Source organism: Ylistrum balloti, unplaced genomic scaffold (genome assembly GCF_031769215.1).
Source record: "Ylistrum balloti isolate Yb309-2 unplaced genomic scaffold, AGI_CSIRO_Ybal_v1 Utg370042, whole genome shotgun sequence".
NCBI classification, from domain to species: Eukaryota; Metazoa; Mollusca; class Bivalvia; order Pectinida; family Pectinidae; genus Ylistrum; species Ylistrum balloti.
Genome location: NW_026782099.1, coordinates 1,949,112 through 1,974,131, shown reverse-complemented (window position 1 = coordinate 1,974,131; position 25,020 = coordinate 1,949,112). Strand labels below are relative to the sequence as shown.

The 25,020-nt window shown below is 37.4% G+C and overlaps 2 protein-coding genes across 2 annotated transcripts in view; one reads left to right on the top strand and one right to left on the bottom strand.

Annotated features, from left to right (window-relative positions):
• Window positions 1-1,243: 1,243 nt before the first annotated feature.
• On the bottom strand, window positions 1,244-6,504 carry LOC132549171 (brevican core protein-like). Its single transcript, XM_060213090.1, has 5 exons — window positions 6,456-6,504; window positions 6,285-6,376; window positions 4,725-4,818; window positions 4,041-4,263; window positions 1,244-1,306 (listed from the first exon to the last, which is right to left on the bottom strand). Exons 1-5 carry the CDS (start codon window positions 6,502-6,504, stop codon window positions 1,279-1,281), a joined length of 486 nt encoding a protein of 161 aa, XP_060069073.1. The 3' UTR covers window positions 1,244-1,278.
• A 5,030-nt stretch (window positions 6,505-11,534) lies between these two features.
• Window positions 11,535-25,020, top strand: part of LOC132549092 (uncharacterized) — a 28,286-nt gene continuing 14,800 nt past the window's right edge. Inside the window, exons 1-2 of the mRNA XM_060213009.1 lie at window positions 11,535-12,245; window positions 20,472-20,612. Coding sequence (XP_060068992.1) covers window positions 20,499-20,612 — 114 coding nt within the window. The 5' untranslated portion in view covers window positions 11,535-12,245; window positions 20,472-20,498. The remainder of the gene's footprint in view (window positions 12,246-20,471; window positions 20,613-25,020) is intronic.

Below are 25,020 nucleotides of genomic sequence, written 5' to 3'. Positions count from 1 at the left end.
ACCTTATTTCTTCCATTGTTGTTTCGATATAAATTGACTTTTTGGTGTGTGTTGTCCGACAATAAGTAGAAGTTAGAATGTCCAATGAAGTCTCGTTACGATTCTGTGTTTCATAGCCATCAAAGCCAAAGGAGACTCATACAAGTGTTTAGAAACATGTTCTAACTATACACTATCAAACCCTAACATAATTGACATGACATTTTTTCGTATTTGTAATGACAAGGTGTTAAGTCTACACCTATGTGATATCACGACATGTCTCAGGACAAAAAGTACGCCAAACAAACTGTGTTTGTTACATTTGTTTACAAAATGTATTTATGTACGTAGTCTAGACATAATTCTGATAACGGTTCTGTAACTGATTTATGAGATACTCAGGCCATGATCACTTTCAACAACGTTTTGTTTGATATCAATCCCAGTCGATTCCCTTCTCAATTCCTTTATCCTAAAGCTGCAGTTGACAATTCGCATTATATATGTATAATATAACAGAACATTGATGGAATCACAATTGTATATCTAACTAAACGTCGATAGACCGAAGGCAAGATAGGCACATCCAATTAACAGGAGATCTCTTAAACTAACACCAAGATAAAACCAGCTGCCATCTTTACAAAACATGTAGAGTAAGACCATCCTTTTTGGGGTATAGATGAAGAAGTATTAAACTGTATGCGTGTGTTTTTGATATGGTGTAAACATCATATGTACGTATTAACAGGTTGTGCTGTACATATTACCAGTTATTTTCGTTCTTTGGTGAATATATGGAGATGTTGAACAAGATTTACTCTCGAAAAATTACTTCCCAGCTTTAAAAATTTCTGTTAGCTGTCATGTAAGTTATCAATAGTGTTGTTCAGAAAAATCAATATAAGTTCTAGTCGAGGTTGAATATTTTGAGTTGACTTATCTGCCCTCCACTTCCTGATACTGTATTTATTGAAACCTTAGTGTATTGATAAGTAATGTCAGATCTGTTTGTTATTAACGGTATTGTACGTCATCGCCTTATAACAAACACACCACTCTCTGGTCTGCGACAGATATCTTGGAAATCCTCACATCGCACAAGGAAGTCCCATTGTTTTTGTTATAAGGAAGTTCTTAAAATCTTCAAATAAATGACAGAAAGACAGATACAATCAGATAAAACAATAAATAATAATTTAATTAATATCAGGTCGAGATTAACATGATGATCTGGATAACATTTCAGATATATGGTTCTCTCCTAAAGTCCGTTTAACATGTCCTCCTCTGTGATCATCCGATGACAATCCCTGGGTTGGTTCTGTAAAGGAAGTACATTTAAAACTAGTCAGAGAAAACAAAGAGATATGTTATACTTAGTCTAACAAACAGAACAGTTACTGTCTCTGGCTGGTTAAAATTGAAAACCCAATGATTTTCTCAAATCTTGGTTGGTAAAAAAAAGTGAAATGAAAATACTTTCTGTTAAAGACACTAAAGACTGAATCATTGCCTCTATAATTACCAATGCATATTATATTAATATTTTCTATGTGACGTCATACATGTATGGCGACACGGCGATGGTGTTCTGGTGTAATAACGTCTCGATACCAGGTTATATCCGTGTTTATCACATAATTACCTTGTTATCAAAGTGATAACACCCATAACAATGTTTGTTATTAGATACATGACAGACAGACAAATGTAAAAGGCTTTAAATAATGGTAACAGGGTAGTTATGTAAAAGGCTTTAAATAATGGTGACAGGGTAGTTATGTATAAGGCTTTAAAACAATGGTAACAGGGTAGTTAAATAATGATAGTAGTGATAAACGTTTAAAAGAAATTGATAAAATATTTTGGATACAGTTCAAACAGGACGTCAACAGAACTTTAATTTATCACTCATGCGTGAGATAGAGAAATCCCAATCTTTGTTATGATAGTTTGGATTTGAGTATCAAACATCTGGCATCTGATCTAGAATCTTATCTAGAATTTTGTTAGTCTACTTAACAAAGAAGTGATGGATTATTTTCTGCTATCGTACCACTGCTGAAGGTTGCTTGATAATGACGTTTTGTCGAGGATTTCGTTATGCAGGTAGGTCAAATCAATTTATATTTCCTTGTAAAAAGGATTAAAGACCACGTGTGATAGAAATAGATAACAATACTGGTTAGATGTGTGTATACATAACAAATAGTTGAAGAATTTATGGATGGTTTTTCGATGACTACACTAGAATTGTCAGATTCGGACAAATAGTCGAAGAAACCATTTCACGCGACAGACTGATGATGAAACTTAAATTTGCTAACTTGTGTTATCCGAGAATCAATTAAAAAAATACTTGTAGGCCTATCGCAATACATGTACAAAGAAAATACATAAACACAGCATGAATTTTCGATAAAGACTTATGTATGATATATACTGAAAGGATAAAGAAACGCAGGGTAATATTTATTCCGATAATTTGAAAACGCAATCTCCAAATAAAGGGAAACTTTGTGGATTGAGTAATTAGGTCATATTACACCTTGTCATGTATCGAAAATTTAGTCACGGTACAGTGCGCAGCTCTGGTAAATGGAGGAAGGAAAAACAAGAATCTCGTGCACCGTGTTGTTCTGGTCTCATGCAGCGTTGGTCAAGTCACTCTTCGTTAGTCTTTATACAGACCAACTGCTTCCCTAAAATTAATTGAGAATTTGATTCGTTTTAAGAATGGCACGACTCACAGAAGTTCAGAGGGGTCAGGCCGTTCAGATGCTGATGCAAGGACAGCTGCAAAATAAGGTTGCTAGGCACTTTGGTGTTAATAGAACGTCTTGTAAGATGTCTTCGGGAAACTGGGCGATTGGGCGATCGACCTAGGTCAGGACGTCCGCGCGTAACGTCACGACGTCAGGATCGCTATATCGTCGTCTCTCATGTGCGTAATCGGTGCCTTACTGCCGTTGAGAGTGCACTTAGTGTTCGTGGAAATCATGGACGTCCTATAAGTTCAAAAACTGTATGGAATCGATTACGAGAAGTTGGTGTAAGAGCACGTCGCCCCTACGTAGGTCCACACCTTACCCCTGCTCGACGTCAGCGTCGTATGGCCTGGGTCACTGCACATGCTCCATGACGGTTTCCACTGAGGCAGTGGAGACAAGTTTTCTTTACGGACGAGTCTCGATTCAGTCTTTATCAATCTGACGGCCGTCAACGTGTCTACCGAAGTCGTGGCGAACGTTTTACGGACGCTTGCGTTGTAGAGAGGGATAGGTTTGGGCGCGGTTCAGTAATGGTGTGGGGAGGAATCTCACACGGGTTAAAATCACAATTGGTTGTTATTGTTGGCATTTTAACAGCAGCTAAGTATAGAGATGAGATCCTCCGACCCCATGTTATCCCTTTCTTACAGCAGCATAATCTAACCCTCCAGCAGGATAATGCTAGGCCCCACGTAGCAAGGATTTGCCAAGTCTTTCTGGCCAACAACAACATTCAACCACTAGATTGACCGCCATATATCCCTGATTTGTCCCCGATCGAGCATCTTTGGGACCAGTTGGATAGACAGGTTCGAAAGCGCCAGCCACCCCCTGCTACTCGAGAGCAGCTGACCAGAGCTCTGATTGAAGAGTGGGACAACATCCCCATATGACGGATTAACGCTCTCATGAACTCTATGACCAGAAGACCACAGCAAACGGCGGACATACAAGATATTGATGACTCAGTTCAATTTCAATTTCAAAATTCTATGGGTCCATTCAATTTAATCGTTAGTACCTCTAAACCAATTGTCAGATACAAAATACAGACTTTGGAAATTTTTAAGCTTTAATTCATCTGTAAGTATACAAAATTTCGTTTTAAATGAAGCCCGATATCATACTTAATTTCTGGTTTAAAGTTCACCCTGCGGTTCTTTATCCTTTTAGTATATAAATCGAGACATATGGGGATATTATAGTAAGACAAAATAGACGACACAGTGATACCACTTGTATGGTTCAATCTACTCATATCATAGGAGAGGACTGATCACTCACGTCTTCTCACAAATGTAGTTGTACTGTTGGTTACACGTGCGGTCGTACCACTGGTAATGTTCTCGTGTGTTTATAATGGTACAGTGTTGGTCTAGGTGATCATTGTCTGGTTCCGAAGGGCCCCAGTTGTAATACAATGGTGTCAAACGCTCGGGGACCCAAAGAAAGTGACCCTCTACCTCCCAGTCCGTCAAGCCTATCCAAAACTCATGGCTAGGGTACACTAAAGGGAAACACGTCTTTATCAATACAGTTATTGTACTCTAAAGGGAAGCAACTCATTATCAATACAGTTATTGTACTCTAAAGGGAAGCAACTCATTATCAATACAGTTATTGTACTCTAAAGGGAAGCAACTCATTATCAATACAGTTATTGTACTCTAAAGGGAAGCAACTCATTATCAATACAGTTATTGTACATTAGAAGCAATCAGCTTAATAGAAACACATACATAAGAATACAGGTTTTGTAGATTAAAGAGAAACAACTCGAAAGAAACACATCTATATTAATATATTTATTACTCATTAAAGGGGAACAACTCGATGAAATCAACTCTTTATTAATACACTTATTGTCGACGAAAGGGAACTATAACTCCGTACCATTACATTATTGGAACAATGATGGGAAACAGAGGAGTTAACATAGGAATAAAATGACTAATTATAGTTACAAACCTTTACTGAAATTTCTTAGATATTCGGAGAGAAACCTGTCCTCGTCAAGGGTTTCAATATTCACCAAAGTGGCACCATATAGTTTACACATTTCCTGTAGAATCAATCCTCAACATTAACACAAACTCCTCAGTACATTCTATACACCAGTTAAACACACCTGACGTGTCAGTTTAACCAACAATTGTGGTACACTGTAGTTACCAGCACTATGATTGATTTTTATTTGTAAATTACATTCGTTATATAGCTTATTCTGATCCGTCTTTTAAAAGATAGGCCGTGAACCTATGAATATGGTCTATTGTCGTCATACTCAAATTACTGATTTTTTTTGGAAAAGACACGGATTTTTGTGTGATTCATTCATTTGTTGTCTATCATTCTCATAGGAATACATTATGCAAACAACATTCTTTATTTGAAAGATTGTCTCAGAACGCATATCGTCAAAATAAATGATATGCGTCATTGATAAAAAAGAAAATGTGCTTGTTAGTGTAAAAAATCAAATATATTTTTACAAAACACTATGACTGACATGATACTATGTATAATACTAACATATTTGACAGAGTTCACATCTGTTCATCTGTATTGGTACAATGCTCTTTTATCTACAGAATTGAAAAAGAAAACTATGGCAAATTATGAACAAAATAAAAGTTTTAATGGAGGCTTGTGAAAAATTACTAGGATAATAAGACAAGATATTCCGAAACAGTGAGAGGCTTATTCTAACTCATGACAATCCCCGCCATGTTAATATTGGTTCAAGTAAGTAGTGAGAACAAGGTAAACAACATCAGAATCACCATGTATACTAACAGTTTACCTCTATCTTCATATCGAAAAAGAAATAGAATATTTCTCCATGAAATCATTATGACGATTGTAAAATTTCCCCACATTATGATCTCCATCAACTGGCGTCTATCGAAACTCGGTGTTGTAAGTTTATCTGTTTTATGCTGGCATCATGCACGGCAATCGTGATACCGGAAACAAGCCCAAGAATATCGAATCGACTGCGACATGTAAATACCATTGGTTGGGGATGCAAAAATGTGGCAATCCAGAAATGGAAACTTCACATTAGGGAAATCCAAATCATCACGCTTATAATGTATCTTGATAGAAATCTGTCCTTTTTGATCGATGTAAGCGGCTAATGTTCCATGGTGGATGTATATAATGAACATGGTCAATAAATCTTTTATTATTTAAAGACAAGAAGTCATTTACATTTAACAGTCTCACAATGATACTGTTAGTTTGAAACTTTAAAACATTGGTAAAGGTTTGGTTTAACTAGGCGGCAAATAGAGTACGCTCTAGTGCCTATGTCATCTTCATTCAGTTTCTGCAACATTTGTTAGTAACCGAAAAACGTTTGGATGCAGTGAGTATGGTGTAACTGTAGGCAATGCTAGGTGTGTCTCTGAATTTGTAGAATGGTGGGGTGTTACATTGGAATTGGTTATTGGCATAGCGTGGACATTACACAAGCTATCGCTACGTGGTGAAATATTAGTGTATTGACATTAAAACACCTCCTACCTCTGCTGTCACCCATTCCTCTGTGTCTCTGCTGATGTGGTAGCATGACGACTCTGCATTACCAACCCAACCTTCTTGACAGAAGGACTGTGCTGAAATAGTAAATATAGTCAAATGTTAAGTTTATCATTGTCGTAGAGATCTCGGGGTTTATGTCAATGTTATACTTACCGTCAACATAAACCAGTAAAATTCCCCATACGGCAACGCTTAACAACATTTCTGTAAGATGTATGTAATGTACAGATCGCTGTAAAGTCCTACTAAGATATGAACATGACTTCCTATATCTGGATGTATATTCTATATCATGTGTGTCAACTCTGAGACTTCGGTCATATCTAGAACTGTTAAGTTCCGTAAGATCACCGACTTTATCTGAATATACTAGCCATCGATCGACCTTGGACAAGTAGGTCGCCTTTTGTTTACAAACCGATGTGTTTTTGATTTCGTCGTGGAATTCCCTGTTTCCATAACTGCACATTGACAACCAAAGAAAAGAACGTTGTTTAAAAAAGTCATCAATTGTACCAAGTCATTTATTGTTTTTGATAAACACTCCGCTTTCCTAAAATTGATCTTCTATGCTTGATTTAGATTTAGTCACGAAACAAGCAAACAAATATACAAATAAAAATCGTCCGCGTTTGCTCGCAACTGAATTAGTTCTTGCTTTCTTGGTGTGTTGTAACGCTTCATGTTTTTAGTCTGTTTTTCTAGTTTGGAATAGAAAATGAAAATGTACATAATGGATAACATGTTCTAATATATAAGGCTCTGATGGCTTTTCATATTAGGAAGTTCAAAATTATCAAAATCTCTTTTAAGTTCTTCAAAATCTACATTGCTCCTAATTCACATCTGGAGACATAAAATGCAAAATGGTAACCGTGGTTTAGTAGTGTTCCATCTATATAACTTAATTCGTATAAATGATCGTAATTGTAAAATACTAGAAACTTTTCCACTCAAAACTAAATCACGTTGACCTCGGACTAAGTCTTCGGCTAATAAGATCTTATCCGGGTTCACAAATGCAGGTATCACCATCAGCTAGTGATTATTATCGTGTGACACGGCACATTGTATCTGTATATACACAGTAGGTCTGTACCAGTGATTTGAAACAGCCTTTCAAAACCTATGTAACCCGGGCTGATTAACTTCTGTAAATATAAGGCAACCGGAAGTCTTAAAGTCTTAACACAGTACAAAATTTTTTAAAAAGATAATATTCAAATATACATTGAGAAACTGGTAAGAAACTTGCAACTGTGTCGCGGTTATGTGAACTATATAAAAAAAATAGGACCTGAACCAGCTAAACTTCCCGGAGTTGATTTGTTGTTCTAGCTACATATGTACAGTCAGCAGGAGTAGGGGTCTAATGTAAAGGGAATTAACTCTATTGATCTTACCATCACAGCCTTCCCGTCATCAATAATGGAGAAAGAGAGCATCTGTCAAGTGCGTATGTTGTTATACAGGGTCTACGGTATCTCTTTGTACCTAACGACTTGGTTCACGTGATGTATCATTGAAATTACGACAGAACGACATGTGATTAGGGTACCACATCGTCATGTACATAATACCATCACGGAATAAAAACCCGTGGTACCAACCCGTGTGTGTTAATTTGTGCGCATTAATTATAATCGTAAAACGAAAACAGTGTTCAATATACATCTAAACTGATTTAAAAAAACATTGTGTACATTTGAGAAGCATTGATAAACATATTGGGGCGAAATCATGTGATTCAGCTTCTAAAATAGATCAATCTAGGAGAAACCGCCCTCTCCCGAAATAAAACCATGAATGATGCAGATTCTTGGTTTTAGAACAAACTTGGGATTTCCTGAATTATCTCGGTGTTCCAAGAATAAAATCGATGCGGCGTTGTTGGTTCCCACGGATGTGAGCGGAAGGGGCCGATCTTTAGTACATTGTACATAAGAGGTCCCACACAGCACGGGTATCGATCACAGCGCCGTGTCAGGGGTGAACACATTTTACTGGTAAGGTTATTTTCGTTTTAAATATTTCATGTTTCATGTATGCTGATTTGGGTATTATTGCACCGGAGAGTTTCAGATAAGGAAACAGTTCATATTTTCCGCAGTATCATTGTAGTTTTATTCGCTTCCGGATTTCCCCTTAAATAACATGTTAGTACATAGTGGTTAGGAGAAGGATTGTCCTCTGTGCTACATGAATATACAGTATATTAGATGAATGTAAAGAAGTTTCATTGTAAAGAGCCCAAGTATTAAATAGACTAACGCTTTCAAAATTTTATTCGTGCTCTATAAATAAAATTATGTTTACCATATAACAAAATATTCTTGGGGTCAGATCTGTTCCGCATGTTTGTTACTTTCTCTTCTGTTCATCATACACATACATTAATGTTTGTTATTGTCGATGACAAAGTTCAAAAAGGAAACAGCTTTTACGGTCGCAAATTTGTGCCATTTCGTTAAATCGTCCTTTAAGAGCCTTACTGGAAAGAACGAAACAACGAAATGGCACGAAACGGAAAAGTAACACAGAGAAAATGTACAAATCCTATCTGATCCGTTTGTGTGCTAATCTCATTTTGTTTCTGCATAGACTACAGATAAATGTGGAATGTGACAAATTTAAAACTTCACAAGGAACACTACTCAGCTGTCATCACTATGACACTGTATTGACCAATATATACATGTACGGGGTAGAAAATCCAACAAGAGGTACTTCATTTTCCGTTACTTGGAATGTTTAGGGGCAATTTTTTTTCAATCAGAACATGGTCTTTCCGTTCCAATGGATAAATCCGTGGATAATGATCACCCCTGCCTTTCCCTGAACGTCACGCGTAATTGTCCCGTGGCAACCATCCAGCGTAACAATCGCCTGCCGTTCAACATTGTCAGAGATCTTTTTGACTTAATGGATCGAGAAACATCGAAGGTCCTTTGTCAGTATCATGAACTAAATCCTCCCAAGGGTAATTATAGAAACTGAACGCTCCCGTGGGTAATTACCATTGTTATTTATGTAAATTTATAATATTGGAATAACCTAGTTTTGTTGAAAATTGATTGTTTTTTGTCTCTTTAAAATTACAATCGCTTTTTTATGTTGAAAACAGCAGTCAGTTTCTACTCTAACGATTTATGAAGATACATTGTTTCGAATATTGACAACACGTTGTGAAACGTTATCTAAGTAAACCAACGGGCGACAGTCGAACAATCAACCAAAGATAGTTAGGAAGTAGTACGAAATAACAAGTTCAATATTACAACGTCCTTACGGACAGAATATTGACGTGGAAAACGGACAGAATATTGACGTTGAATACAAACAAAATACGGACAGAATACGGACAGAATATTGACGTAGAATACGGACAGAATATTGACGTAGAATACGGACAGAATACTGACGTAGAATATGGACAGAATATTGACGTAGAATATGGACAGAATACTGACGTAGAATATGGACAGAATACGGACAGAATACTGACGTAGAATATGGACAGAATACCGACAGAATACTGACGTAGAATATGGACTGAATACGGACAGAATACTGACGTAGAATACGGACAGAATACCGACAGAATACTGACGTAGAATACGGACAGAATACTGACGTAGAATACAAGATAAATCAAGAGTGACTTTCTATAAATCAAGAAAACAAAACATAGATATAAAACTCATACGTGTTGTGTTGGTGTAGATCTAACTTGAGATATAACACATACGTGTTGTGTTTGTGTAGATCTAGCTTGAGATATAACACATACCTGTTGTGTTTGTGTAGATCTAACTTGAGATATAACACATACGTGGTGTGCTGGTGTAGATCTAACTTGAGATATAACACATACGTGTTGTGTTTGTGTAGATCTAACTTGAGATATAACACATACGTGTTGTGTTTGTGTAGATCTAACTTGAGATATAACACATACGTGTTGTGTTTGTGTAGATCTAACTTGAGATATAACACATACGTGTTGTGTTTGTGTAGATCTAACTTGAGATATAACACATACGTGTTGTGTTTGTGTAGATCTAACTTGAGATATAACACATACGTGTTGTGTTTGTGTAGATCTAACTTGAGATATAACACATACGTGTTGTGTTGGTGTAGATCTAGCTTGACATATAATGCATAAGTATTGTGTTTGTGTAGATATAACTTGATATATGATACATACGAGTTGTGTGTGTGTAGATCTAACTTGATATCGCGTTTTCGCGAAACATCTAATTTGAAATGTTATATATATGTGTGTTTTATCAGCGTACATTGTTCTAAACGCATACGAATGAATATAAAATTATCATTAAAAATTTAATACAAATTTAGGAGAAGGTAGAGTAGATCAAACTTTATCATAGAGCTAACCTGAGATGTCTCATCGTAGAGCTAACCTGAGATGTCTCATCGTAGAGCTAACCAGAGATGTCTCATCATAGAGCTAACCTGAGATGTCTCATCATAGAGCTAACCTGAGATGTCTCATCATAGAGCTAACCTGAGATGTCTCATCATAGAGCTAACCTGAGATGTCTCACCATAGAACTAACTTGAGATGTCTCATCGTAGAGCTAACTTGAGATGTCTCATCGTAGAGCTAACCTGAGATGTCTCATCATAGAGCTAACCTGAGATGTCTCACCACAGAACTAACTTGAGATGTCTCATCGTAGAGCTAACTTGAGATATCTCATCGTAGAGCTAACCTGAGATGTCTCATCATAGATCAAGCTGGAAATAGATTTCTCACCATAGAGTTAACTTGAGATGTTTCATCATAGTGCTAACTTGAGATGTCTCACCATAGAGCTAACTTGAGATGTCTCACCACAGAGCTAACTTGAGATGTCTCACCGTAGAGCTAACTTGAGATTTCTCACCATAGAGCTAACTTGAAATATCTGACCATGGTTCTAACTTGAGATATATAATCACAGAGCTAAATGTACCGTAAGATATAACACATACTCGTTGTACCATTTGATATCTCACGTGAGATATAAGATATCAGCACTTTATCGGCGAATATCTAACTTTAGATATTACACTTGCGTGTTGTGTCACAGGATATCTAACCTGAGAAACTACACATGCGTGTACAACTGTAACGGTTAAAATCTATACCCTAGCTCGGCACGTCAGTATATCGGTATGGACCACTTGTAACTGGATCCGATATACTCAGGTGATAATGTATCATTTTGACAGTGTCTGTAGATACTCTGTCATACTACAACATGTTGTATGATGTTGCAGACTTGTGTTCTTAGAGAACATGTAAAGATCTTACATGTTGTACAGTGGTGTCACTCCCGCATTGCCGTTATCACTGACACGTGTATAGTTCTCAGAACGCTTAACATAGAACTTGGATTTCTATGTCTTTCTGCGCATCGTCCTTTGTCACCTTTCAGCCTCAGCAGTTAACTCTGGAATTCCGATCAGGCTGCTTTCCCTTACAGACGCTTGTGCGGTAAGGGAAATCGAAAGTTGGAAGATTTACCATCTAGTAGGATCCTAACAGTCACAGAGGGAGTGTTCTTGTGTATCACAGCAGTACCAGAAAAAAAAATGTCAGACACTGCACGTATCGGTAAATCACGTCCTATTCTATTTATAAAAATGATAATAGGACACAATTGGTGTACATCTAAAGAGATTTGATAATCGGAGCAGCGACATACTTAAAAGTCCCTATAAAATATAGTGCAGTAAGCTACTCTGACCAGAAAGCCACAGCTGTGCTGACCAGAAACCTGTCGGAATAAAACCAACTGTAATGTTATAACAGGCCTGGATGTACTTACAGCTGTTACTACCTGCGAGCCTGGACTACTGTAAACAATGAAGTCAGACAGAATAACAGTTGTAAACCATGCCCGTGTGACTATGTGTCGGAAATCTATTTGCGTAAGTATTATACACTGGGATGTAATCAATAGACGACATATTAATTAACAGTAATTTATCGGCGCAGTAGAGAGAACTCCTGTAAAGACTATGTACGTGTATATTTAGATCATTCGAACTGTACGTGTGTATACGGTGATCAATGATACTGTACGTGTGTATACACTGATCAATGATACTGTACGTGTGTACACACTGATCAATGATACTGTACGTGTGTATACGGTGATCAATGATACTGTACGTGTGTATACGGTGATCAATGATACTGTACGTGTGTATACACTGATCAATGATACTGTACGTGTGTATACACTGATCAATGATACTGTACGTGTGTACACACTGATCAATGATACTGTACGTGTGTATACACTGATCAATGATACTGTACGTGTGTATACGGTGATCAATGATACTGTACGTGTGTATACGGTGATCAATGATACTGTACGTGTGTATACGGTGATCAATGATACTGTACGTGTGTATACGGTGATCAATGATACTGTACGTGTGTATACGGTGATAAATGATACTGTACGTGTGTATACGGTGATCAATGATACTGTACGTGTGTACACAATGATCAATGATACTGTACGTGTGTATACGGTGATCAATGATACTGTACGTGTGTATACGGTGATCAATGATACTGTACGTGTGTATACGGTGATCAATGATATTGTACGTGTGTATACGTTGATCAATGACATTGCACGTGTGTATACACTGATCAATGATACTATACATGTGTATACGGTGATCAATGATACTGTACGTGGGTATACACTGATCAATGATAATGTACGTGTGTATACGGTGATCAATGATACTGTACGTGTGTACACACTGATCAATAATACTATACATGTGTATACGGTGGTCAATGATACTATACATGTGTTTACGGTGATCAATGATACTGTACGTGTGTACACAATGATCAATGATACTGTACGTGTGTATACGTTGATCAATGACATTGCACGTGTGTATACACTGATCAATGATACTATACATGTGTATACGGTGATCAATGATACTGTACGTGGGTATACACTGATCAATGATAATGTACGTGTGTATACGGTGATCAATGATACTGTACGTGTGTACACAATGATCAATGATACTGTACGTGTGTATACGGTGATCAATGATACTGTACGTGTGTACACACTGATCAATGATACTGTACGTGTGTATACGGTGATCAATGATACTGTACGTGTGTACACACTTATTCATGATACTGTTCGTGTGTATACGGTGATCAATGATACTGTACGTGTGTATACGGTGATCAATGATACTGTACGTGTGTATACACTGATCAATGATACTGTACGTGTGTATACGGTGATCAATGATACTGTACGTGTGTATACGGTGATAAATGATACTGTACGTGTGTATACACTGATCAATGATACTGTACGTGTGTATACACTGATCAATGATACTGTACGTGTGTATACGGTGATCAATGATACTGTACGTGGGTATACACTGATCAATGATACTGTATGTGTGTATACACTGATCAATGATTCTGTACGTGTGTATACACTGATCAATGATACTGTACGCGTGTTTACACTGGCCAGCAAGGGTACTGTTACTGACATCCTAGAAGGGCCGCGATAGCTGTCGGTTGGCCATCGTCTTGTATAATCTCGAGTAAAGAACCTTTGTGTAAAGGTTCGATTCCAGGTCGGGATGAGTTGTGTTTATCAAACCAGGACCATTCAGTGTTCTTGTTATTGGTTAAGACATATATTGCTCTGGATGGCATATGACTATGTCTCCCGTAAATTGTTTAGTGGCAGACCTCCCGTATATTGTTAAGGGAAGGATTCCTACATCGAGCCTACTCAAAATAACCGACATATCAACCAAAACACATGGCTTGTAAACTTAACACACCCGAGGTATTGGTTAAGAAACTGTTTGTAGTTCTAAAGATACCTAGTAAACTGTAATTATACCATTTATCGGCCATTAATTCCGATACATTGTAATTCTATAGATACTTTGTAAACTGTACCCATACCGTTTGTCGGCCATTAATTCCGATACATTGTAATTCTGTAGATACTTGTAAACTGTAATTATACTGTTTGTCGGCCATTAATTCCGATACATTGTAATTCTGTAGATACTTGTAAACTGTAATTATACCGTTTGTCGGCCATTAATTCCGATACATTGTAATTCTGTAGATACTTGTAAACTGTAATTATACCGTTTGTCGGCCATTAATTCCGATACATTGTAATTCTGTAGATACTTGTAAACTGTAATTATACTGTTTGTCGGCCATTAATTCCGATACATTGTAATTCTGTAGATACTTGTAAACTGTAATTATACCGTTTGTCGGCCATTAATTCCGATACATTGTAATTTTGTAGATACTTGTAAACTGTTATTATACTGTTTGTCGGCCATTAATTCCGATATAATGTAATTCTATAGATACTTTATAAACTGCAATTACATGTTCAGCATTAGTAAACAAAAAGGAGATTGACAGAGTTATTAAACGGCAGCAGAAAATTAAAGAAAAAATGTTTTTGTGTCCATGGCCTGCAAATGTATAGGTCAGCAAGAGGTGACGTGGGTACAATTAATGGACAGTGTCCTTAGGCGTGCGATAGTTCTTTGTTGGTCAAACGAGACATCCAATTATAAATCTCCTGTGGACACATATCATCTTAATCTGTATGTGTGAACATAGAAGCTCGAGAAAATCAACAAATCACATTATTATGCAAAGTATGAAGACTTTATCAGACTAAGACGTGCCGTGCTGGCCAGCAAGCCATTACTGGGGAAGATAACGTGCCACAATTAATTACTTCCATAGCTTCAAAATGGAATGACCAGCATCTCACCACAACCATTGGAATATATTAACTGACTACCATGTGTTTTATCAAAGTCCTTGTTTCCATTATATTTGGTCAGTATGAGTCACCAACATGTTCATAAAAGTTACGTGGATGGGTCCTACCCTATCACACAACGAACAATAGTTACTCATACTACAATGACGATTATTGAAAGTACACGTTTCAGTCTTAAAACATCATGTTTCTATAGCATAACTTCTAAAGAAGCACAAAGATTTGTTTGAAATGACATGATTCTTGACAAATTTGTGGAGTTTTTCTATCTTACTATGGCGGTAAACGAAGACAAGCTTTCACCTCCATATATAAAATTTGTTGCCAGAGATTTCTCCCAGAAGTCCTCGTAATTTCGTGGCCCCTCTTGGAACCGTATATGTAACTTATGTCCGCATAATTCTAAAGTGCATCAAACCATTCAGTGTAAATTAGCCCCAACGATCAATAAAGTAGCGCGAAGTTGCTGGTTTTCAGTTTACAGGCGTGATTACTAGGAGATAGGATTTTAACTGTATTACTGGTGTAGCCAGATGGTCGCCCTCTTGTCAATGTTTTCAGTCCAACAGCGCCATCTTTAATATCACCTCATTTCGTTGCAGTAATGAATAAAAAAATCAGACTCTATAGCAAGTGTTTAAATATTGATGGAGAGCAAGACAGTTATACCATCTCCTCTAGTAAAATACATTCCTTTATTAAAATTTACAGTCATAGTTTTAACCAATTATACTGGCAAACTTTGAAATATCGGTCTTTGCTTGTCAAGTTATCGCGCATGTGTCCCTTGAATGGCAGATGTGTGGAATTTAACTGTAAATCAAAGATGCCGTCTTGTCCTTCCTTGTAAATTATTCAAAACGTTTGAGTTTCCCCCTAAGTCTGCCCTGGAAGTTGAACTTGTGTCACTGTCGCGTTTACACCAATAATCCGAGTCGATTCGCGTGATAAATAAAACATGCTAATGTCCTATCACATTAATATTTTCACGCTGGGGACTACTAGGTTCATGGACACGAGACGTAAAAGTGACGTGGAAATAAAGCTATGTGGATGAACAGAACGACGGTAAACCCGTTAGGGTCCTGAAATAACACCACTTTATCCCTCGTTAGAGAGTAATTACCTGCGGAGAACAGAGCCTGATTGGTACCGTTATTGACTCTGTAGCTGCGACTCTTTGTTAATACATTGTCAACATCACCTTTAGAGTAATTATGATTTTTTGATTTCCGGTATCTGATTGTCTTGTAAAGATTTACACCGAGAATCCTGAGAAAGTACAAGGAGTGTAAGACCATTTGTTTCAGAAGAGTAAGCGTCTTCTGCTTCATCGACAACACCAGTCAGGTAAATCTTTGTCAATCCAATTGGGTAAAAACGACAATAATGTATACAACCGCGGAAACAATAGGAAAAGTAACGAGCATCAAACATGTCCATCTTCCTACGCACAAAGAGATTATAAAAAATAAATAAAATATTTGTCATTGAGATCGTTATGACTACGGTAAACCTTACCAATAATTTCACTCAACCTTCATCTTTTGAAACCATATGTTGTGAGTTTGTTCATCAGATTTTTCGATCTCTTGCACAAAAATCGTGAAATTGGGAACAAGCTCTTGAATAACCATAGGCCGGGGGTGCAGGACTGATGCTATGGTGTCACTCATCAGAAATCAAACTTACATTCTTGACGACGCTATGTTTCCCCTTTGATAAGAAACCTAACGTAAACTGATCTACATCCTGTCTTTGATAACAGATTAAAACGTCTCTCAAGAAGTAATGATGTGTCAAAAGAATAAAACTTTTGGCAACATTGAACTTGGATTTAAAAAGGAAGTACAACGTACGTAATACCAAAACTTTGTCCTTAATGACATTTACCCTGCTCAGACTGATTTAATTATCCCAAGAACAATACTTTCCCGAATTGTGGCATATCCAGAGATTTAGTACGCTAGTTTATATCGTAAATGAACATTCAATTAAAACACACACTTTAATAACCAGTTTTACATGTGTTTTACAAGGCGACTTAATCACTGGATCTGACAATGAACAATCGAGAGATTTAATTTAAATATTGATGTGGTGATTACTTGTAGCTGGCACACCGTATGTATCTGTAGTACTGATAAACCCCTGTGAGACGAGATGATTTAATTGAGTAGAAGGTTCGCCGTCTTGTTCCGGCGATAAATTACATGGCTTCTGTAGTTATTTTAAGGTTCCGTCCATTGGTGGTGCCAATGTTTAATTACAACTCTACTCCTGGCCTGCCGCCCCTTCCATCGCCTTAGCGTGGAAATACTCCAGTATGACACCATTCCCGAGAGGCAGCCGTATAAGACTGGACCAGAGAGAAGCGCTGGTCAATGTTGGACCATCTAATGTACAACCCTGGTCAACTCCGGTCATTACACATCTGTCTACAATCCCCAATAGCCAGGTGGCAACAATCTCTGGTCATAATTTCTGTCTTTTAGTAACTGCCTTCAATGACAGACACGTATTTCTGTTAAAATAACGACATCACCAGCTATAACTATAGTGTTACTGTCATATTAACATCATTAGACTGGTCATTTGTGTCCATAAGTCACTAAATGTGTTGCCTTGGTATTGTCACTGTCGATCCTTTGTGGTTAGTTTCACACCTAAGTCACTTAATGTGTAACCTTGGTATTGTCACTGTCGGTCCTTTGTGGTTAGTTTCACACCCAAGTCACTAAATGTGTTGCCTTGGTATTGTCACTGTCGATCCTTTGTGGTTAGTTTCACACCCAAGTCACTAAATGTGTAACCTTGGTATTGTCACTGTCGATCCTTTGTGGTTAGTTTCACACCCAAGTCACTAAATGTGTAACCTTGGTATTGTCACTGTCGGTCCTTTGTGGTTAGTTTCACACCCAAATCACTAAATGTTTAACCTTGGTATTGTCACTGTCGATCCTTTGTGGTTAGTTTCACACCCAAGTCACTAAATGTTTAACCTTGGTAATATCTCTGTCGATCCTTTGTGGTTAGTTTCACACCCAAGTCACTAAATGTTTAACCTTGGTAATATCTCTGTCGATCCTTTGTGGTTAGTTTCACACCTAAGTCACTAAATGTGTTGCCTTGGTATTGTCACTGTCGGTCCTTTGTGGTTAGTTTCACACCCAAGTCACTAAATGTTTAACCTTGGTAATATCTCTGTCGGTCCTTTGTGGTTAGTTTCACACCTAAGTCACTAAATGTGTTGCCTTGGTATTGTCACTGTCGGTCCTTTGTGGTTAGTTTCACACCCAAGTCACTAAATGTTTAACCTTGGTAATATCTCTGTCGGTCCTTTGTGGTTAGTTTCACACCTAAGTCACTAAATGTGTTGCCTTGGTATTGTCTCTGTCGGTCCGTTGTGGTTAGAAAAGTAAGTCACTAAACGCCTTGGTATTCTGTACAGGCGGCCTGTATCAGCAGTTGATGCATCCGTCCATCCATTTGATAAGTTCCACTGGTAACATCATAATACGATTTAAAATCACCGCTAAAGGCAACCATCAGAGGAGGCAGTCAGGAGACACGTGTCTGTTAGTGATTAATGTCTCAACATTTAACATGAAATCGTCTCTGTTAGGTCTACGTGAAGTATGAAGACTACACATGGCGCGACACAGAAGGATAGCAGTAATTAAAGTTACCACTAGTAAGATCGCGCAAATATAGAATAAGTCAGCGTTCAGATGTTGTTTGTAGGTCATGCAAGCCACAACATTGTTTGGACTGAGATGTTTGATTTTTATGACGTATTACTGGTACAACAAGATTATTGCAGAATCTCAAGGGATGTATTTTATATTGTGATCACACTAACCCTAAAAACATGGAACCCAGTCCTGACAGGGTATAGTTTAAACACAAGATGTGCTACAGGTAGCGTTAGCGAGTCTGTTGGATATTCATTGCGATAGAACACGAACCGGCGCTGTCTGGTCTTACTAGAACTACTTTGGGAATTTCGGACTTTACAAACTTTTGGTAATAATTCATTTCGTTTTATGAGCCATTGGTGTAGTGTCGTGACCATTGGTGTAGTGTCGTGACCATTGGTGATGCATGGTGATGCTTGCCAAACGTAATGACTACCAGCTGTCAAGTATACCGTATATATCCTAATCCCTTTTACTCTTGAGTAAAATAGAGGCAATCATCCACGCCACTCACTCCCTAATACGCCCCTTGCTTGAACTGGTTTATATTTGTGAAGATAAAATAATCTACAAGACCGTCAGTCCAAATGATACTGATCAATATAGCGAAGTGTTATATACCTCGGTACATTCGGCCTGGAGACGTTTCATGTACTATAACTGTGTATGACAGCTACCGCATGCGGCCCAATATAAAACCTGAAGGAGTCATAGAGTCATCGACGTTGGTTTTACCGTCTAACTAGCCATAGTCACGTGACTAGAAGGCGTGGTACAGGAAATACCACTTATGAAGGATAGTTACACCAAGAAAGTAATTAATGATGTGAGACCTCATTAATGAATTTCAGGGATGTAATTTGTCATAACTTGAACTATTTTAGATGTAAACTTTCTCTAATCGTGCTGTGGCAATTGACGTCGTTCGATATAAACAGGAGGATGTGAGTTAGGGCATGTCCGTTCAATAGTGCATACGATCGTATCTATTGTGGCCGCTAATTGGCAGTAGATAATTCATGAGGGCTCTTAAATGTCCATTACTGTGAAGTAGATCACAAAGCTATTGGATGTCCAGAGCATGCGGGATGATTTACAAAGTACCTTTGAATGCAGACTGCAGGTACATAAATACATCACGATGTACGCGCAATACAGTGATGTGCGCATGCGCACTTACACCGACTCAGGGGTCTGGTACTTTCACTTTGTATTATTGATATATATTGTAAACAAATGAAAAACACACGTAGTGTCCTCAGATCTGGAAAATGTTATAGATGTACAACAAATGTTATATCGTCGGATGTAGTAAGATTAAGGACGTTAGGAAATGATATATCTAGACCAATGTGTAATCAGTGATATTAAGCGGAGAATTTCCACAGACGTGACAATGCCATATGGTTTATACAAAACTTTCCAGATGCACGAACAAGTTGGCGTGAGTATGGACCGGACAAAGAAACAATATCAATCAAACAAACGAACTATCGGTTAGTTATTCTCCATTCAACCTATTGGCCTCAGTTGTATTCACGGGTTCATTAAAGGTGATCTGTTTAGGTCCGTCCTGGTCCCCTACGTAATGTCATACTTTTGTTTTGTTCCAGCCGTAAAAGAATGAACACAGTCCGGGTATGAGACCTCCGGATCCAGCCACCATCTTGTATTCATTCGTCTGCTTTAGCCTGCTTCATCTACAACGTTCCATGGCGTCTCTCATTCCTCAGACATATTTCTGCGGTTCAGAGGTAAGTATGATTTGATAGGCAGAGTCTAGAAATATGAGTTACTTGAAAGATGTGTCAATGATAAATGTTGAGATTTAGAAATTGGCTCAAAGCAAATTGTGAGAATAATGGGTAGGAATCCTCCTCCTACTCCCTTCGTTTGGACTGTTTATTATATATTGTTAAAAAAGCTTTCATATTGTTATCCATAAGATCTTTACAATAAAATAGTTTTACAAATGAAGTATAAACCGTAAATATCGTTCCTGACATATTCCTTGAATGACATATAATCCGGATTATCATCATACAGAAGATATATGTGAGGGTCATATGTCGTCTTCACAGCAATGAAGGCAAGTACAGTGTATGTCGTTTGCAATGACCGTCTAATACCGCTTTCTGCGACGGTCAGTAAATATGTGGAAATCCTATGACCCCTTCTGGAGTGAGCATATGTCCAACGATAGCTACTGCAGATATACATATCAATGCGACATTCACATAGAATGTTGGATAATGTCTTAAGTAACCAAGACTTATGAACACATCTCTAAAGGTGGCCATTGAGGATCCTTGTGACATACACTGGAAAAGTGTACAAGTGATACGACAATCACTGAAAACATGGATAATATCAATGTAACCAGAGGAACTGAGTATCAAACGATGTCTGTGATATTCATGTGTCTCTTATACATTCAGATCAGTAGTAAGAGATAGAGGAATCAGTTAAGGTAAGAGACTGGCTAAGGACAATCACTGGAGGTGAAGCTACATTTTTGGCAATCACTGAAGATCACTTCCTTTCCGATAGCAAACAAAGCTGTTTATCAACCTAGTTCCATTACTAGGCTTTCCACTGTTGTTTTCGGGAGAGGTACACATGGTCGATATCAATGTCAAGGGTTCCACGGCTATTTTTATCAATGGTTACTTAGCTATTCTTATCAAGTGTTCCTCGGCTATTTCTTTCAAGGGTTCCTCTGCTATTTTTGTCAAGGTTTCCTCAGCTATTTTTGTCAAGGGTTCCTCAGCTATTTTTATCAATAGTTTGTCATCTAATTTAATTAAGAATTCCTCGCAGCTATTTTTATCAAGATTAGACAAGATTAGATCAGACATTTGTACCCAGTTTCCTCGTACATTTATGTGAAGCGTTCCTTATATATTTACATTATAAAATTTCAGGCATACCTAACACAAGTCTGTCGATCGTTCCCTAGACATTTAAATTAAATGCCACCACGACAATTATGTAAAACATTCCCAGACATACATGTCCAGTGCTCTTCAGAAGGCTTTATTGAGCCTTCCACCTTTTTCATTAACGAAACATTCCAAATACAAGTATAAGCGTTCCGCAGTCTTTCACATGTAGATCAAGCGTCCTAGAGACATTTTAATCGAGCGTTCTTTGGATATTAGATTAAACGCTACACAGACATCTGTGCCAAATGCTTTGGCAGTATACACACAGACAATCCAAAATGTCTTTTTGTTATCTATATAACGTCATCGAATTGTGTAGGTAGTTGTAATTAGTGTCAGGAGAGTAAACTGCCTGTTGCAGAAATACGATTATACGTATCGTGCTCCAGTACATAGGTGATGGGCCAATGTAATTACATACATCTGGACTATCAACAGATGTTTTTGATAGGTAATCTCATATTATGTTAAATCTTATCTATATTAGTACAAATAATTACGGGAAAAGAACTCACACTCTATCTAAACTTACACGGATATATCGTGGGATAGATTGTACAGTACAAGTACTGCACGGGTCGGGAAAGTGGGGAAAGATCTGTTTCAAAAATTTCGAAAAAACGAATTGTAATAAAATTGATCGATGTTTCTTCGTTTTAAATGCTAAAAGTATGTGTTGGAATTAGTGAAATTTAGGCGATTGTAAGATTGAATCAGTTATTTTATTTAACCAATCAACCGTGGAAAAAGTTGCGTGCACACTGTAACGAACCAAGAATGACGCGTTGATACTTTATGTAGTTTTATGATAAGGATTTTGATATGAATCAAATGACCAAGAAAATATGTTTTTCTATCGGTAAAAATAAAAAAATACAAATCATATAATCACCTTCATTTATTAAGAAAACGTATCGATGGAAACATAACTATACGGATATCTGATTGCCACGCGTAAGATACACACAACAATGTACGCGCTGCAAGTTTGCTACTGCTCTGTGTGATGAAAGACGATATTAATGATATCAATAATGAATTCGTGCCAAGTTATTCTGGAAGTTAAATAAAATAAAAATAAAATGGAAGAGTAATATCTATTGCACGAGTTTGCTGGATTGCTGCCTGTGGTACTGAGAATTCTCGTCAGATGGCCGATATGTATCTGTTAGAAAGTCTCGTCGCTGGAATATACGTGCTATATCATATATTCATCTTTACTTCTAATACGTTAGCTACAAAATTTGAAACAAGTTAAAAAGAGGAAGATGGTGATGCATGAATATTTCCCAGTGTTGATATCTTCCACCTGCAGACAAAACGGCATGGAATGTTGTATAAAAACACTGGTTATGTAATATTGATAAGGCTTTAGTAAATGTTATTATCGTATTTTCCATTGCAATAATGGTTGTATACTGACTTCCATCAGGCGCTTTGTGTTCCTATCGGTGTAACACTCCACTGTTGGATCGTGCACAGTCGGTAAACTATGTATGGTACGTTCACATACACCAATTTTTAGCTTTTTAAGAAAAAAACAAAAAAACAAAAAACAAAAAAAATGCATTAACCCTATGAATTATTTATTTAGTTGTCGTAATACAGACCAATCAGATATACGTTGTCTCGTGACACACTGTTTTTTATTCTGACGTCAAGATGAAAACACGTCACAAACATTTTGTTTTACATGTTTTTTACTGTTAAAAAGGGTACCGATTGTAGCAACTAGCCGGCAGAGACTGAAAAGATGCGGGCTCTTTGCTATGAATCCCGTTTGTTCGGAAACAGAAATCAGTTTTACGGCCGGAAATAGAAGAGTGAGTCGTTATTACATTGGAGATATCAGAGGACCCGGCTGTTGACAAGATAGCACTAATGTAACTACACATCTGTTTTTACACTCTCTATCAACCAACAAACTCTAGTCGGACAGAACCGAACATTCTGTGATATTCCCGATGGATTTGAACAAAACCGATTTTTGATATCGCCACCTGTGAATGCCCTTCTGCCGGCCCGATCCGTTGGAGTATATCTTACAAGTGATAGGCCACGAGTTTTCTACGAGTACAACACTTTTGGTTTTATTTAAAGGGAATTTCTATCAGCTACTGTTGATGTACACAGGCCACTTCGACTGGTTAGTTTACATGTAATCTAGCTTGTCTGACAAGGTACACAGACTTGTAGCTTATCCCTTCATCAGATCTGAATCATTGTCATTCTGTAACACATCACACTTGTTACCACACACAACTAAACCTAAAGCATATCATCATAGTTCCCAAAGGAAGGCACATGAATGTTGTTTCGTTTGTTCTTTCCCGTCGAGTTCATGCATTACTTAATTACACAACGTATTTGTTTTTCTTTTTTTGTTATAATCAGCTTAAACCTAAATGTAGCCTATCGTCTTATACCACACCCAGCTCTTCCCTCTAGTCAATAAACATTATAATACCACGCTCGGATATTTCCCTCTAGTTAATTAACATTATAATACCACGCTCGGATATTTCCCTCTAGTTAATAAACATTGTAATACCACGCTCGGATATTTCCCTCTAGTTAATAAACATTGTAATACCACGCTCGGATATTTCCCTCTAGTTAATAAACATTATAATACCACGCTCGGATATTTCCCTCTAGTTAATAAACATTATAATACCACGCCCGGATATTTCCCTCTTGTTAATAAACATTATAATACCACGCTCGGATATTTCCCTCTAGTTAATAAACATTATAATTCCACGCTCGGATATTTCCCTCTAGTTAATAAACATTATAATACCACGCCCGGATATTTCCCTCTTGTTAATAAACATTATAATACCACGCTCGGATATTTCCCTCTAGTTAATAAACATTATAATACCACGCTCGGATATTTCCCTCTTGTTAATAAACATTATAATACCACGCTCGAATATTTCCCTCTAGTTAATTAACATTATAATACCACGCTCGGATATTTCCCTATAGTTAATTAACATTGTAATACCACGCTCGGATATTTCCCTCTAGTTAATAAACATTATAATACCACGCCCGGATATTTCCCTCTTGTTAATTAACATTATAATACCACGCTCGGATATTTCCCTCTAGTTAATTAACATTGTAATACCACGTCCGGATATTTCCCCTAAAATATACATTGTAATACCACGCTCGGATATTTCCCTCTAGTTAATAAACATTGTTA

Excerpts from the sequence above, each read along its gene's own strand:
- LOC132549171 (XM_060213090.1), bottom strand. The coding sequence starts at position 6,504 with ATGTTGTTAAGCGTTGCCGTATGGGGAATTTTACTGGTTTATGTTGAC. Across the intron at positions 4,264-4,724 it reads TCTAAGAAATTTCAGTAAAG|TGTACCCTAGCCATGAGTTT; the intron begins GTTTGTAACTAT and ends GTTTCCCTTTAG. Across the intron at positions 1,307-4,040 it reads AACTACATTTGTGAGAAGAC|AACCAACCCAGGGATTGTCA; the intron begins GTGAGTGATCAG and ends CTTCCTTTACAG.